The sequence below is a fragment of the Octopus bimaculoides genome, chromosome 24, assembly GCF_046866305.1.
Source record: "Octopus bimaculoides isolate indiv1 chromosome 24, ASM4686630v1, whole genome shotgun sequence".
In the NCBI taxonomy this organism is placed as follows: Eukaryota; Metazoa; Mollusca; class Cephalopoda; order Octopoda; family Octopodidae; genus Octopus; species Octopus bimaculoides.
The window spans coordinates 13,086,522-13,104,021 of record NC_142951.1 but is presented as its reverse complement, the minus strand read 5'-3'; the positions used below and the strand labels follow the sequence as shown (position 1 = coordinate 13,104,021).

The 17,500-nt window shown below is 41.4% G+C and overlaps 1 protein-coding gene across 1 annotated transcript in view; it reads left to right on the top strand.

Annotated features, from left to right (window-relative positions):
• The window catches only part of LOC106876109 (kanadaptin), a 53,458-nt gene that overhangs the window by 12,948 nt on the left and 23,010 nt on the right, over window positions 1-17,500 (top strand). The window contains exons 4-10 of the mRNA XM_089341363.1: window positions 634-697; window positions 4,201-4,343; window positions 8,694-8,854; window positions 11,321-11,390; window positions 12,467-12,656; window positions 14,438-14,567; window positions 16,671-16,947. Of these exons, the coding sequence (XP_089197489.1) occupies window positions 634-697; window positions 4,201-4,343; window positions 8,694-8,854; window positions 11,321-11,390; window positions 12,467-12,656; window positions 14,438-14,567; window positions 16,671-16,947 (1,035 nt within the window). The remainder of the gene's footprint in view (window positions 1-633; window positions 698-4,200; window positions 4,344-8,693; window positions 8,855-11,320; window positions 11,391-12,466; window positions 12,657-14,437; window positions 14,568-16,670; window positions 16,948-17,500) is intronic.

Sequence of the window (17,500 nt, the reverse complement as noted above, 5' to 3'; positions counted from 1 at the left end):
ATATGCATGCACACACACACACACAAAACCTCATTTTAGGTTTATGTCTGGACTATTGATGGAATAGATTATAACTTCAAAAAGGAAATACTAAATGCCTGAGTCATATCAATTGCTTGAAGCTTACTAACTTCCTACACCTTGATCCTTGGATCTTACCTTTACACGCACGCATGCTATGCTTCTACCTGGTTTCTATCTTCAAAATCCTCTCACAAGACATTGGTCAGCTTGGGGCTACAGTAGAAAATACTTGCCCAAGGTGCTGTACCAGTGGCACTGAAGCCCTTAAACCATGTGGTTACTGAGTGAGCTTCTTTAACCCTGCAGTCACACCTGTAGCCTTTTCTTTTAAGAATGCAGGCCATGATTTGAAAGGAATTTGGCTACTGATTTTAGCAAGTCAAGTAATTTGTAAGCCCCACTCACTGTCTTATCCTTTGTTCATATTTCTCTTTAATGTTGTCAAAGAAAGAATCTTCCTTATCACTGTTATAGAAATAACCTTTTTTATGGAAGTCTTTTTGAGTAAACATGAAATCAACAAAGAAAGGTTGCATGAAATTGTAACAGTTTTTTTGTTTAATATATTGTTTTTAAAATTTTTTGTGAATTTTCTCTATTTCTTTCCAGGATATGATGCTCCAGAATATGAGACATCTGCTGAAGGAAGTGGAAAGTTCAAATGTTGCTTAGAGTTAGTATTATTATTGTATTTCAAATTGCCATTTACCTGCATTCATCATCATCATCATCGTCATTTAACGTCTGCTTTCTATGCTGGCATGGGTTGGACGGTTTGACTGAGGGCTGGTGTGCCAGAAGGCTGCACCAGGCTCCAATTTAATCTGGCAAAGTTTCTACAGCTGGATGCCCTTCCTAATGCCAACCACTCCGAGAGTGTAGTGGGTGCTTTAATGTGCCACTGGCATGAGGGCCAGTCAAGCAGTACTGGCATCAACCACGCTCAAATGGTGCTTTTTACGTGCCATTGGCACAGGAACTAGTCAGGCAGCACTGGCAACGATCACGCTTGAATGGTGCTTTTAATGTTCCATTGGAATGAGTGCCAGTCAGGTGGTACTGTCTGTCATTGGCCATGACAACAATTTCACTTGTCTCAACAGGTCTTCGCAAGTGGAGATTATTGCCCAATGATTGAAGAGTATTCTTAAATGGGCCGGTTATGCTGCACTGGTATAGGCCATGGTTACAGTCTCACTTGGCTTGCTGGGTCTTCTCAAGCACAGCATATCTCCAAAGGTCTCGATCACTTGTCAAGTCTTGGTCAGTCCCCACCCTTGTAGGGTCAGTTATTCAGTTTCTATGGCATATAAGTGACAAAGATCTTAGCATTGCTCCTGAATGGGACATCAGTCTGTTGCGGGGTCACTCATTTACAGCTGAATGGGTTTGGAGCAATGTGAAATGAAATGTTTTGCTGAAGAGTACAATGCACCACCTGATCCAGGAATCGAAACCACAATCTTGCAGTTGTGAGTTCCACACTTTAACCACTAGGCCATGTGCCTCCACTACCTGCATTCATTACTTGTAAACACATTCTTATTTCTTTATTGCCCACAAGGAGCTAAACATAGGGAGGACAAACAAGGGCAGACAAAGGGATTAAGTCGATTAAAATCAACCCAGTGCGTAACTGGTACTTAATTTATTGACCTCGAAAAGATGAAAGGCAAAGTTGACCTTGGTGGAATTTGAACTCAGAACATAATTGCAGACAAAATACCGCTAAGCATTTCGCCTGACATGCTAAGCTGGATGCCCTTCCTAACGTCAACCACTCCGAGAGTGTAGTGGGTGCTTTAATGTGTCTCTGACACGAGGGCCAGTCAGGCAGTACTGGCATCGACCATGCTCAAATGGTGCCGCCTTAGAACATTCTTAGCACTTATAAGCAGATTTTGTTAAGTGGTTGGCATTAGGAAGGCCATCCAGCGATGGAAACCATGCCTCAACAAACAGCTGGAGTCGGGACAGCTCCCTGCTAGCCAGCTCCATATCAAACTGTCCAACCCATGCCAGCATGGAAAGTGGACGTTAAACGATGATCATCATCACTGAGTTTGTGAGCTGCTACAGGATGTCTGCCATTGAGGGGCCCAAAACTGAGCAAAGTCATGTGGTCTGGCAGTTCCAGTGGCTGTAGTAGACGATTCTTGTCTGTCAGCGATATGAATACAAGTGCTTTTATGCACCACACGTCCATATGAGAAGTTCTCTCTAGGTAAATAACACAGTATTCAGTGTTCTAACAAAAGCATCCACATTAAGTTAGACATAAAGATTGCCTTTTGGTACTAATACTGCTTCCATTACTCTTTTACTTGTTTCAGTCTTTTGACTGTGGCCATGCTGGAGCACCGGCTTTAGTCAAACAAATCGGTCCCAAAACTTATTCTTTGTAAGCCTAGTACTTATTCTATCTGTCTCTTTTGCCGAAGCGCTCAGTTATGGGGACATAAACACACCAACATCAGTTGTCAAATGATGATTGGGGGACAAACACAGACACACAAACATATACATACATATACAAATGTATATGATGGGATTCTTTCAGTTTCCGTCTACCAAATCCACTCACAAAGCTTTGGTCGGCCCGAGGCTTTAGCAGAAGACATTTGCCCAAGGTGCCATGCAGTGGGACTGAACCCAGAACCATGTGGTTGGGAAGCAAGCTACTTACCACACAGCCACTCCTGCGCCTACTATTAATTACTATTTAGCAAGTGTGCTGGCTATTAGTGACGTCAGTGCCTGAGAAGACACTGAAATTCTATATATTGTGACAGTGAGATTCAGCTGTTATGTCGCTACTGGACGTCGGTCACTGAAGTGCCCAAGACAAAGTTGACATTATATGACCAGGAGTTCTGGCAGCTGTAGTAGAAGGTTCTTGCCTGTCAATGATATAGATATGAGTGCTTGTATGCACCACACGTCCATATGAGAGTTCCACTCAAAGTAAACAACACAGTATTCAGTGTCCTCACAAAAATATCCACATTATAGGCGCAGGAGTGGCTGTGTGGTAAGTAGCTTGCTTACCAACCACATGGTTCCGGGTTCATTCCCACTTGTGTGGCACCTTGGGCAAGTGTCTTCTACTATAGCCTTGGGCTGACCAAAGCCTTGTGAGTGGATTTGGTAGACGGAAACTGAAAGAAGCCCGTCGTATATATATGTACATATATATGTGTGTGTATATGTTTGTGTGTCTGTGTTTGTCCCTCCACCATCGCTTGACAATCGATGGTGGTGTGTTTACGTCCCCGTAACTTAGCGGTTCGGCATAAGAGATCGATAAAGTCCTGGGGTCGATTTGTTTGACTAAAAAGGCGGTGCTCCAGCATAGCCGCAGTCAAATGACTGAAACAAGTAAAAGAGTAAAGAGAGAGTAAAGTGTAATTAAATAACTGATTCCTCTTCAGTGTGTCTATTCCATTTCTTTTCCACTTTCATCGTGGCTGTTCCACCCTTGTGTTTCACTCCAGTGTGACATCTGCCCTCTTGTGTAACTATACTCCCCCACCATCTCACCAGTGTGATTACATCACTTCCCGTAACCATTCCACACTCAGAGTAAGCATTCCAGCCCTGGTGTGATCATTTCACTCCCACCATGATGATTCTGCTCCACTTTCATCATCATCATCATCGTCGTCTAATGTCCGCCTTCCATGCTAGCATGGGTTGGACGATTTGACTGAGGACTGGTGAAACCAGATGGCTACACCAGGCTCCAATCTGATTTGGCAGTGTTTCTACAGCTGGATGCCCTTCCTAAAAGCCAACCACTCAGAGAGTGTAGTGGGTGCTTTTACGTGTCACCCGCACGAAGGCCAGTCAGGCGGTACTGGCAAAGGCCATGCTGATCTCGCTCAAGAAACCTCATGTGTCACCCGCACAAGAGCCAGCCCAAGGGCACCAGCAACGATCCTGCTCGAAAATCCCAGAACCCCACACAAGAGCCAGTTCAGGGGCACCGGCAATGATCTCGCTCGAAGAAATTTCATGTGTCACCAGCACAAGAGCCAGTCCAGGGACACCGGCAACGATCTCGCTCGAAAAACTCAACGTTCATCACGAGTCCATCCCAGCTGAATCTCATCTGTTTACATCCAGCATTAAGAATCTACCTTTATTGAATGTAATGTTGTTTCGTCTTTCCATCAGGCTTCCCATAGATGATGCCAGTGGACGTCCAATCATAGCTGAAGCTACTGTGTCCGGTAAGAAGAAAGAATCGGTTGAAGCCTGTGCCCTTGAGGCCTGTCGCATCCTTGACCGACACGGAGTACTGAGGGCTGCCACTCATGGTAAATACATGTTTTTTTTCTTTTTGTTTATCATCCTTACCACCACCACCATCATCTTTGTTTTAGTGTCCACTTATCTATGCTCAAATGGGTCAGATGGAATTTGTTGAGGTGGATTTTCTGCAAAAGGATGCACTTCCTGTCACCAACCCTCACATGTTTCCCAGCAAGGTGATATTTTCCCCATATCCTTAAAACCAGAAACTTTTAAGCACCTCTCATATATATATATATATATATATATATATATATATATATATATATATATATATATATATATATATATATATCTATATATATATATATATATATATATATATCTATATATATATATATATATATATATATATATATATATATATATATATATATATATATATATGAGAGGTGCTTAAAAGTTCGCCATGATAGATTGCTAGCCACTACACATTCTTTTTTTCTCTCCTTGTTTCTTTCCATGTTCCTTTCTGTGGAAGAGCGTAGGCTCGAAATGTTAAAGATCTTTTCACTTCCTGAGCGGTATACTAATACATCTGTTTGTTTTCTACACCACCTGTCTTCGTCTTTTGTTTTTTTTTGTGAATTCTCCCTATATATATATATATATATATATATAGAAGTAGAATGTTCTCTATGTGGTTCGTGTGTTCTCGTCTACGTTTGTTTGCAATGTCCTGTACCCAGATATGCACCTATACATACAGGTGGATGTCGGTATGCACATACCTGTACGTATATATGCATATACTCATTTACTTTTGTTTTTACATGATTGAACGCAGCGTCTTACAAAAATTGTAAGTAGTTTTCGTAAACTTATCCTCCGACGCTACTCTATCTCTTTCTCTTTCTCTTTCTCTTTCCTTTCTCCCCCCCTCGTTCTTCCTCTGTACTACTACGTATCTCGCCTTACCCCTCTTGTTCTTCCTCTGTTACTACTACGTATCTCCTTTTCCCCCTCGTATTTCCTCTCTCTCTCTTTTCCTCTCGTTGCTCACCTATTCTTCTACTTCCTCCCTCTCTTTCTCCCTCTACCACTCTCTCTCTTCCCTTTACACCGGCATGGTCACATGCTTCCGGTCAATAATCCTTTCCTTCCTTGGCTTTCGCCAAGTAACGCACGCCACCACTTTGTCTCTCTCGGTTCCGTGCCTCATCGCGTTCATACACACATAATTTTTCTCGTCTGGCCGTAAAGCCTTTTCTGTTTGTTTTCCTGTCTTGTTTTTTGTCCGCCACTACATTCCTCCATGGCTAGATATAATTTGCCTATACAAATTTAATCTGCGATCCATGGGACGAGCCGTTTTAACGATGCGTCCTGCCCGAAGCTCGTCGAAACGCCGGTGTTAAAACGTGGGTAGCTGATGAAGTAGAATGTTCTCTATGTGGCTCGTGTGTTCTCGTCTACGTTTGTTTGCAATGTCCTGTACCCAGATATGCACCTATACATACAGGTGGATGTCGGTATGCACATACCTGTACGTATATATGCATATACTCATTTACTTTTGTTTTTATATATATATATATATATATATATATAAATATATACACACATGAGGAGGTGCTGATAAGTTCTTGGCTTTGGGTAAAAGAAAATACAGGGGATCAGTTATGATTTTATTCAGCATATTCCCCTCTCAGAATCACACACTTCAGTTTTTCTGAGCCCTGTAAAATAACTCAGAAGGTTGGACCTCCAACTAGGCTTTTCGCAATCCCCCTAATGCCAGGAACTTTTCAGTACCCCCTCGTATATAGGAACACATATACAAACGCACACACACATCGAGGCACATACGCACTTACAGACATGTTTGTATCAGCAGGAAGTGAAAGTGGTGAGCTAGTGAAATTGTTAGTACAATGGACAAAATGCTTAGTGTTACTTCGTCTGACTTTATGTTCTGAGTTCAAATTCCACTGAAGTCGACTTTACCTTTCATTCTTTCAGGGTCAATAAAATAAATACCAGTTAATCCCTGGGGTCGGTGTGATCGACTTACTCCCTCCTCCGAAATTGCTGGCCTTGTGCCAAAATGTGCAACCTATATCAGCATGTGTTGTGTATCAGTACATTCAAACAAGCAATCCTCGACTGAGTTACTTCCCCTGATAATAACGTTCACTTTCCATTTTGGTGTCTTAACGTGAACGATAAATATGACACCAAAGTGCTATGTTTGACTCAATCAACTAAAATCCTTTGGAGGCAGTGCTCCAGCAGGGCTGCAGACTAATGACTAAAAGTTATTAAAACAAAGAGATGGGATTTTGATTAAGGTTTGCTCCAGGTCACCTTGTAGTACCTCAAAATGTTGTGGTACGTAAGTTAGATTGGAAGCTTGTCTTCAGGTACAGACTGTAATCTATCATTTTATATAACATCAGAGAAACTAGTGTTCAGTGATGGTTGATCTCTGAAGGACACATTTAGGTTGTTTTTTTTTCAACAATAGGTATAATGTTTCATGTTCAGGATGGGTAGATCTCAGTATTTAACTTATTTTTTTTATTTTATAAACTTAGAAAAGACACAAGGCATAATTGACCATGGTAGGATTTGAACTCAGAACATAAAAGGCTGGGCATATTACAGGATCATAATTAAATAGAGACTCTGTGAAGTTTTACTACCTGGGGTAGAGTGAAAGTGATGTTTACTATATGGAATAGAATCAGTGTAGTGTTTACTGTCTAGAATTGATATCTACTATCTGGGGTAGAGTCAAAGTAATGTTTAGTATATGGAATAGAATCAGTGTAGTGTTTACTATTGAGAAACGATGTTTACTATCTAGGGTAGAGCGAAATGATGTTTACTGTTTGTGATGTTTACTATCTGGAGTAAAATGAATGTGATGTTAACCATCTGGAGTGGAGTCAGTGTGATATAAGTCTGTGGTGTTTACTATCTGTGATATAAGTTTTGATATTTAATATTCATGATACGCCTACGGTGTTTACTGTCTGTGATATGTTTACTATCTGTGGTAAATGTCTGTTCTATTTACTATGTATTCAATGCTATAACGATTCTGCCTGTTCTTGTCAAGCCAGTCTCATGATAATTTTAGAGATAATTTTAGGAAGCATATTGTTGTACTTGGGAATGGTTAGATTTTGCTGGTTAAACACACATGCACGCACACACACACACACACACACACACACACACACACACACACTATATATATATCATCATTGTTTAATTCCGTTTTCCATGGTGGCATGAGTTGGACGGTTCGACTGGGTTCTGGGAAGCCAGGAGGCTGTGACCTCTTCAGTAACTCTCAATCCCATGTATCTCTTCTTGTTCTGCTTATTCTAAAATGTGTGATGAAAGAGCTTTGACAATGAAACTAAAATAATAATGATAAAGCTGAAGTGAAAACTGGATATATAAAGCATGTGTCTAATTGGCAAAATAGGACCATTGCCAATTATAACCCTGTGTCAACACACAATTTCACATCAAGCATCTTGCAAAGCAAATATATAAACATATTTTAGGAAACATGAGTTTATGCTTTTATGCTTTTCGTCTGAGGAAATAAGCAATATTTTCAGTACCCCTTCCTATATAGGCACACATATACAAACGCACACACACATCGAGGCACATACGCACTTACAGACATGTTTATATCAGCAGGAAGTGAAAGTGGTGAGCTAGTGGAATTGTTAGTACAACGGACAAAATGCTTAGTGTTACTTTGTCTGACTTTATGGGTATTGTATGTGGTGTATGTATAAAGATGTTAGAAAGGAATAAGGCAGTCATGCTCCACTGGTTGTGTAATGACAACAGGCTTGATTGATGGAGTACAGTTGAGCTGAAAGAAAATAATGGGCATCAACTGAACCAGAAACAATGTGCATGAATGAAAACTGTTCAGGTATGGACCATGTAGTACCATGAAGCTAATTCATCTTCATCATCATCACTTAGCATCCATTTTCTATGGTGGCATTGGTCTGACAGTTTGACTGGGATTAGTAAACAAACTTCATCTTGTGATTGTCAATGCAATAGCTTATTTACTAGGTCACACATCGGCGCTCTTAACCGCATATCTCTACCTGAGACGAAAAACGGAACATAATAAATTGATGCAAACCTGGGAAATTTTATAAATGTAAGACACATTCCTCAAAACAATGGTGGGTTTTTCCTCATTACTCTGTGCAGCATGAGGCTGGTTTCCTGGACCGGATGCTGGGTTGTTGTAGGAATCTTGTCTTGCCAGGTGATTTTTCAGTGTAATGGTTACTGATACATGGAAGCTTGGAAAAATATACATTGAAAAGATGATGGTAATCTTATATTGTTCTGCTATTTTACAGAAAGTCGCAAACGTAAGAAGAAAAACTGGGAAGAAAACGATTTCTATGACAGTGATGAAGACACGTTCCTTGACAGGACCGGAACCATTGAGAAGAAACGTGAACAAAGGATGAAGAAGGCTGGGAAACTGGATGATAAAGCTGAAACATATGACTCTCTGGTAATATACTATTGTCTTTTTGAATCTCTCAGAAAAATTTGTTTTCTTCTTTAATTCTTTAGGATTTAAAACCAAGTATTTCTGGCCAAAATATTCTGCCTATCTTTATGTTCAAACTGGCGAGATCAGACTCACACCTATCCTACAATGTTAGTCTAAAAGATTTATTGTCACATAATCGAAATCTCAAAGCTACGAGAAAATGCATTGTTAATTCAAAATAATGTGAATGAATAGAAGTGTTGCATTTGACAGTGATCTCAATGCCAAAGGGTTGAAGTTAAATAGATCAGAGCAAAGAAAAGTAGTTGTTAACTGAATCATCATTATCATCATCATCATCATCATCTTCATCACCCCCTCACCACCAGCATCACCCCTCATCTTCACCATTATCGTCTCATCATCTTTTTCACCACCACCACTACTACTACCACCATCTAGATCATGGTCATGATCATCATCACCATCATCTTCATCACAATCATCATTTCACATCCTTCTTCTGTATTTGCAAAGGTTTGACAGATTCTGATAAGCCAGGGGACTGGATCATGCACTTGTTATCAATTTGTCATGGTTTCCACAGCTCCATGCTCATCCTAACACCAGCCACTTTACAGAGTGTATTGGGTGCTCTTTTTTTTGTTGTATCACTAGTGCTAGAGATAATTCTCTCACAACTTGCAAAAGCTAAGGACTTACAGTGGCTCTTTGAACCATGGGAGAATAGAACAACGTGCAAAGATTCTTGGCAGAAGGAAAAGTGATGTAGTAACAAGAAATAATGTACAAGTATAACAGAGATGCCAGTACTCTTCTGTGGCACTTTATTTATTGACACCAGTAAAATGAAAGTTAAAGTTGATAAGGGAAAGATTTTTAACTTAGAATGTACTCTAATAACAACATTATTCACGGCATTATTTTTGATATCATTATCAGCATCATCTCCATTCTTTTTCATACCCACACTCCATGATGGTATGTGTCGTTGGGTACTTGTAAGTGAATTTGCTTGGTTCAAATTGTATGGAAGCTTATCATGTCCCTCTCTCTCTCTCTCCCTAGACACACATATATACGTATAATTTATAGATCCAAAGTAGATAGAATCTACAATAGAAGTGCTCGGTCCAGTGAGAGGTAAATACCGATTTACTGCACGACTGAAAGATCTACTAATATGCCGAGTTAAAGTATCATTAAAACTCGAAGCTGTGAGTAGCTCTTTCAGTTGTGCATTAAATTACATGCACACACACACACACGGTGTGGATGTGTGCTAAGAGGCTTGCTTCCCAACCACATGTTTCTGGGTTCAGTCCCACTGTGTGGCACTTTGGGCAAGTGTCTTCTGCAATAGCTTCGAGCCAACCAAAACCTTGTGAGTGGATTTGGTAGCCGGAAACTGAAAGAAGCATATATATATATATATATATATCATCATCATCATCATCATCGTTTAACGTCCGCTTTCCATGCTAGCATGGGTTGGACGATTTGACTGAGGACTGGTGAAACCGGATGGCAACACCAGGCTCCAGTCTGATTTGGCAGAGTTTCTACAGCTGGATGCCCTTCCTAACGCCAACCACTCAGAGAGTGTAGTGGGTGCTTTTACGTGTCACCCGCACGAAAACGGCCACGCTCGAAATGGTGTCTTTTATGTGCCACCCGCACAAGCCAGTCCAGGGGCACTGGCAACGATCTCGCTCGAAAATCCTACAGGAGCCAGTCAGGCGGTACTGGCAACGGCCACGCTCAAAATGGTGCATCTCATGTGCCACCCGCACAAGAACCAGTCCAGGGGCACTGGCAACGATCTTACTTGGCTTGCCGGGTCTTCTCACGCACAGCACATTTCCAAAGGTCTCGGTCAGTAGTCATCGCCTCGGTGAGGCCCAATGTACGAAGGTCTTGCCTCACCACCTCAGCCCAGGTCTTCCTGGGCCTACCTCTTCCACGGGTTCCCTCAACTGTTAGGGTGTGGCACTTTTTCACGCAGCTATCCTCATCCATTCTCACCACATGTCCATACCAGCGCAATCGTCTCTCTTGCACGCCACAACTGATGCTTCTAATGTTCAGCTTTTCTCTCAAGATACTTACACTCTGACGGGTATTCACATTGACATTTTTTCACATTGACATTATGCATATGTTTGTGTTTCTGTATCTATCCTCCCACCATCACTTGACAACCCATGTTGGTGTGTTTGTATCCCCATAACTTAGCAGTTCAGTAAGTATGAGGCTTACAAAGAATAAGTCTTGTGGTCGATTTTCTCATCTAAATGCAGTGCTGCAGCATGGCCACAGTCAAATGACTGAAACAAGTAAAAGAATAAAAGAATACAAGAAATACTCTGTATATATATTTATGTTTTTTCTTTTATGATTATACGCATTGTATGTATGTTTGTATATGTTTATTGATCCAATTTCTTTTCTGAACAATTTCAGTCAGAAAAACATACAGAAATCTTACAAGAAATGCAAGAAATTGAAGAAAAATTAGAGAAAGCAAGAGCTGGTAATATAATTCTTCTTTTGCTGAATGAGATGGGGCCTAACTTTATGGGTGAAGGTGCATGGCTTAGTGGTTAGGACATTCGGCTCAAGATTGTAAGGTCATGAGTTCAATTCCCGGGGACGCGTTGTGTCCTTGAGCAAGACACTTTATTTCACGTTGCTCCAGTCCACTCAGCTGGCAAAGATGAGTTGTACCTGTATTTCAAAGGGCCGGCCTTGTCATGCTATGTGTCACGCTGAGTCTCCCTGAGAACTTCATTAGGGGTACACGTGTCTGTGGATTGCTCAGTCACTTACACATTAATTTCATGAGCAGGCTGTTCCGTTGATCGTATCAGCTGGGACCCTTGTCGCCGTAACCGACGGAGTGCTCCTTTAACTTTATGGGGTTTGTAGGGGGTCATTTTATTTTTTTATTGAATCAGTCCTGGTATATTTATTGTTGTTTAACCCCTAACCCAATCCTGATCAAGTAAAATATAGATTAAAGCCATTCCAGCCGTGACCATCCTGTCTTTTACTCAGTGGTTCTAGGATTAAATACTTTATATGTTCTTGTTGTTTTGAGCGAGTCAAGTTGTGACTGGAGGGAGAATTAACTGCATTTTCTGGCAGGTTGAGTGACCTTGTAGCAGCTCTGTTGTTAATGTGGTTACATGGATGTGGTATGCAAGTACATACTAATAGGTCATGGGTTCAAATACAGTATTCATATCCACACATGCACACAGATACACACACTACACACTTGCACTATATACACATCACACACACACACACACACACACACACACACACAAACACTCAGACACACACACACACACACACACACAAACACTCAGGCACACACACACACACACACACACACACACACAATAGCAGATATTTTAAAGGTAACCACTTCATAATGTACCTCCAGTCTCTCCCAGTCTCACCCTAGAAATGAAGGCGGTGCTCCTGCATGGTCACACTCCAATGACTAACAAGTGAGATAAAACAATTTACGGTTTCCTATAAAGTCTAAATACTATTGTTAATATCGTTGCTGATGTTGTTCTTGTTCTGCTTTTTGGTCAGATGCGGAAGCAGCAGAAAGCAACGAGGACTTGGATGCCCTCGACGCCTACATGAACTCAATCAAATCTGGGATGATGGATACGAAAACCCGACTAAAGCTGAAGCGCCGTTTGTTGGAACTGCGACCTCAGGAGCAGCGACTTCGGAAGCTGATGAATATCGCGAAACCCGTCTCTTTTGAATGTCTCAAGTAAGGGATCCTGATCTTAGGGACTTTATTCTGTTTTATGTGGTGGTGACACGGAAAAGGCACCATACTGGTGACATGTAGAAGGTAACTGTGTTGGTGACACCTAAAAGGCACCCATCATTCAGGTAGTCATGTTAAACCAGGGCATGGGATTAATCTTGCCATGTACCCATGTATGGGTATCACAGGTTTTAGTTGATTATATCTGTTCCAGTACTTTGCCTGCTGACTTGGGGCTTGGCTCATGAACCCTTTTTAGTACCAACCCACCTGAGCCCACCACTGCTGGTTCTATGACACAAACTTACTGTCTTAAAGTGATCTTACTTATAATCTTCCATCAAAATTTTATGCTAATTTGTTCCTCACTCCAGCTTAATAATGAGAAAGTTATTTTAATAAATTCTTCATTATTTTAAGAAGTAATTGAAACAAAGGCACAGTTGTGGCTGTGTGGTGAGAAGCTTGCTTCCCAACCACATGGTTCTGGGTTCAGTCCAAGTGTGTGACACCCCTGGGAGGTGTCTTCTACAATAATTTTGGGGCTACTAAAGCCTTGTGAATGAATTTGGTAGACAAAAACTGAAAGAAGCCTGTCATATATATGTATGTGTGTGTGTGTGTGTGTGTCCTCTACCACTGCTTGATAGCTGGTGTTGCTGTGGTGTTTACTTCCCCATAACTTAGCGGTTCAGCAAAAGGGACCAGGTTTCAAAAGACACAAAGTAAGTGCTGGGGGTCAATTCATACGACTAAAACTTCTTCAAGGCAGTGCCCCAGCATGGCCGCAGTCTAATGACTGAAACAAGTAAAGGAAAAGATAAAAGATATATGTAGTGTGTGTGTGTGTGTGCGTGTGTATCATCATCATCATTATCATCATTTAACGTCTGCTTTCCATGCTGGCATGGGTTAGACAGTTTGACAGGAGCTGGCTGGGTGGAAGACTGAACCAAGCTCCAGTGTCTGTTTTGGCATGCTTTTTATGGCTCGTTGTCCTTCCCAATGCCAACCACCTCGTAGAATGTTGAAGATGAACGGCACTGCTTGGGTTTCTCTCAGTTTCCATCTACTAAATCTACTCACTAGCAGTTGGTCAGCCCAGGGCTATCACAGAACACACTAGGTCAAGGTGTCGTGCAATGAGACTGCAGCCAGAAACACATGGTTGGGAAGCAAGCTTCTTAATCCTACATCTGCACCTATAGGTAGATCGATATCCTCTCTGCTCGTTACAAGGTCTTACTCTCTTTACTCTTTTACTGGTTTCAGTCATTTGACTGTGGCCATGCTGGAGCACTGCCTTTAGTCGAGCACATCGACCCCAGGACTTATTCTTTGTAAGCCTAGTACTTATTCTATCAGTTACTTTTGCCGAACCACTAAGTTACGGGGACGTAAACACACCAGCATCGGTTGTCAAGTGATGCTGGGGCGACAAACACAGACACACAAACATACACACACACGCACACACACACACACACACACACACACACACACACACACACACACACATATACATATATACGACAGGCTTCTTCCAGTTTCCGTCTACCAAATCCACTCATAAGGCTTTGGTCAGCTCGAGGCTATAGTAGAAGACACTTGCCCAAGGTGCCACGCAGTGAGACTGAACCCGGAACCATGTGGTTCGCAAGCAAGCTACTTACTACACAGCCACTCCTATGCCTTATATTAAAGAAATATACAAGCATGGTTGTAGTAAAAAAAAGCATAATTAAACATTGATGTGTAAAATTGTCCATTTTCTATTTCAGACCAAAGACAGTAGCTCCAATGGGGAAAGTTACAAGTTCTGAAAATAAGAAACCTAAAATTACTTTACCAATGTTTGGTAAAATGAAAGGACTTAATGTGCAGAAGATTCCAAAAGTGTTTACTGTAGATGTGAGTATTTAACGTTAGATTTTTTTAACCATGTAACTATCATTTATCTTTTTATCTGGTTTCAGTCAGTAGACTGCGGCCATGCTGGGGCACTGCCTTAAATAATTTTTGTCAAACTAATCGACCCCTGTCCTTATTTTCTTTTTAAGCCTGGTGCTTATTCTATCAGTCTCTTTTGCTGAACTGCTAAGTTACAGGGATGTAAACACACCAACACCAGTTGTCAATCAGTGGTAGAGGACAAGCACATCACACACACACACACACACACACACACACACACACATCTTTTGGACATACACTCTTCCTATATATATCTGTATTGACTTTTCTTATTGTTGATATCATTCCCTATATGGGCACAAATGTAATTCTTTCCCAAATAAGTTGCACTTCATATACAAAGCTCTTATGAAGCTGTAAGGTGTTTTTCAGGCACACAACTATGAATCCACTGTTTCTTATGATAGAAACAGCTGTAAGCTAATTAAATTCGTAAGATAATCTTTTGTCATCTCTCTTTCTTATACGGATATATATATATATAAGCACCATTTGAGTGTGATTGTTACCAGCGTCGCCTTACTGGCACGTGAAAAAACATTCGAGTGAGGTCATTGCCAGTGCCACAGGACTGGCTCCTGTGCAGGTGGCATGTAAAAAGCACCATTTGAGCGTAGCCGTTGCCAGTACCGCCTGACTGGCCCTCATGCCGGTGGCACATAAAAGCACCCATTACACTCTCAGAGTGGTTGGTGTTAGGAAGGGCATCCAGCTGTAGAAACTCTGCCAGATCAGATTGGTGCCTGGTGCAGCCTTCTGATTCACCAGTCCTCAGTCAAATCGTCCAACCCATGCTAGCATGGAAAATGAAGTTAAACGATGATGATGATGAAGATATCTATATATATATATGTATATATATATGTGATGGCCTTCTTTCAGTTTCTGTCTGCCAACTCCACTCACAAGGCTTTGGCTGGCCTGAGGCTATAATAGAAGACACTTGCCCAAGGTGGCCTGCAGTGGGAGTGAACCCAGGGCCATGTGGTTGGGAAGCAAACTTCTTACCACACAGCCACGCCTGCGCCTATACTGAAATTACTTCAATTAATTTCAGTAGTTAATTTCAGTCAATTAATTACAGTTGTAATAAATGCTGGTATGGCTTTGTAGTTAAGAACAGTTTTCTTGCTGTGGGAGAACTACGTGGCTACTCTTATTTTAGAAGAGTGGATGGGAGTGATCGGGTGGAACTGGAAAGCAATAAAAAGTGTGAGAGCAGATCATCCGGATGCAATGTGGGTAGATTATCAATGGGGAAGAGGGTCCTGGATGGTGGGTGGCATGCAGTGGGACTGAACCCAGAATCATGTGGTTGGGAAGCAAGCTTCTTACCACACAGCCACACCTGTAGCTATGTATGTTTAGTTTTTCTGATTTTGACAGTTACTATGAATGATGAAGTGTGAGGGGTGGACCCTAATGGTACGAAGTGGGTAGATTATGAATGATAGGAGAGGGGGAGGGGTCTGGATGGTAGATGAGTGGAGGGTGCACAAGTGTATAGGTATCTTTTACCATGCTGGGGCACTGCCTTAAATTTTTTTAGTCAAACGAATCAACCCCAATATTTTTCTTTTTTTAACCCTGGTACTTATTCTGTTGGTCCCTTTTGCTGAACTACTAAGTTAAGGGAATGTAAACACATCAACACTGGTTGTCAAGTGGTGATGGGAGACAAACACACACACACACACACACACACACACATACACACACGTATATATGACAGGCTTCTTTCAGTTTCCAACTTCCAAATTTACTCACCTGGCTTTGGTTGGCCTGAGGCTATAGTAGAAGACACTTGCCCAAGGTGCTGTACAGTGGGACTGAACTCAGAACCATGTGGTTGGGAAGCAAGCTTCTTACCACATAATCTTTAAAATTTGACAGTTACTACTGATGATGAGGTGTGAAGGATGGGCCTTAACGATACGAAGTGGGTAGATTATGACTGGTAGCAGAGGGGCCCAGGATTGTGGGTGGAAGGTTGTAGCCCAAGTGTATATGTATATATTTTTTTTTTCTTTTATTTGACAGTTACCAGAAAATCTTGAAAAGGTATCGGATGCCGATGTAGAAGAAGAAGAAGAAGATGATGATGATGATGATGATGATGACAATGAGAAGAAGATGGAATGTGATGTGGATGCTGAAAGGAAATCGCTTGGTAGCAATAACAGTAAAGCCAAAGACCTCAGTAAGGCTGGTACCGGCAAGAGCAAGGATGTTCTTCCGACCAAGTGTTTGTCTTCGAAGGATTCATCCTCATCCAAGCTTGTCATCACAAAGAAAATTCATTTACAAACATCTACAGGTAATTAATTTACACTAATTAAACAGAATAAATTGGGGAAGAAATTCATTTGTGAAAAAATAAAAAACAAATACAGGAAAACCTTGAAATGTTATTGTCATCATCATCATAATCATCAACACCACCGTACTCGTCATCGTAGTCATCATCATTATCATAATCATCACCACTATCACCACCAACACCACCACCACCACCAACACCACCAACACCATCACCACCATCACCATAATCATCATTAACATCATCGCCACCATAGTCATCATCATCCCCATCATCATCATCATTATCATCATTGTCTTGATGTCTGCATTTTCTGTGGTGGCATGGGTGGGATGAAGCTTCTTTCAAGGCAGTATTTTATGGCTGGATGCCCTTCCAGACATGGTGACCCTGTCTTGTTTCCCAAGTAATGAAGTAAGGTACTTTTCATTGTGTGGCTTTACATGTTGAAGTACTTCAGCGTGTTTATTTACGGTAGATGAGAAGATCACCACTGCTGAAGGGGTGCTAGTGTGAAGGCACACGGAAATAAACACACACATGCACACAC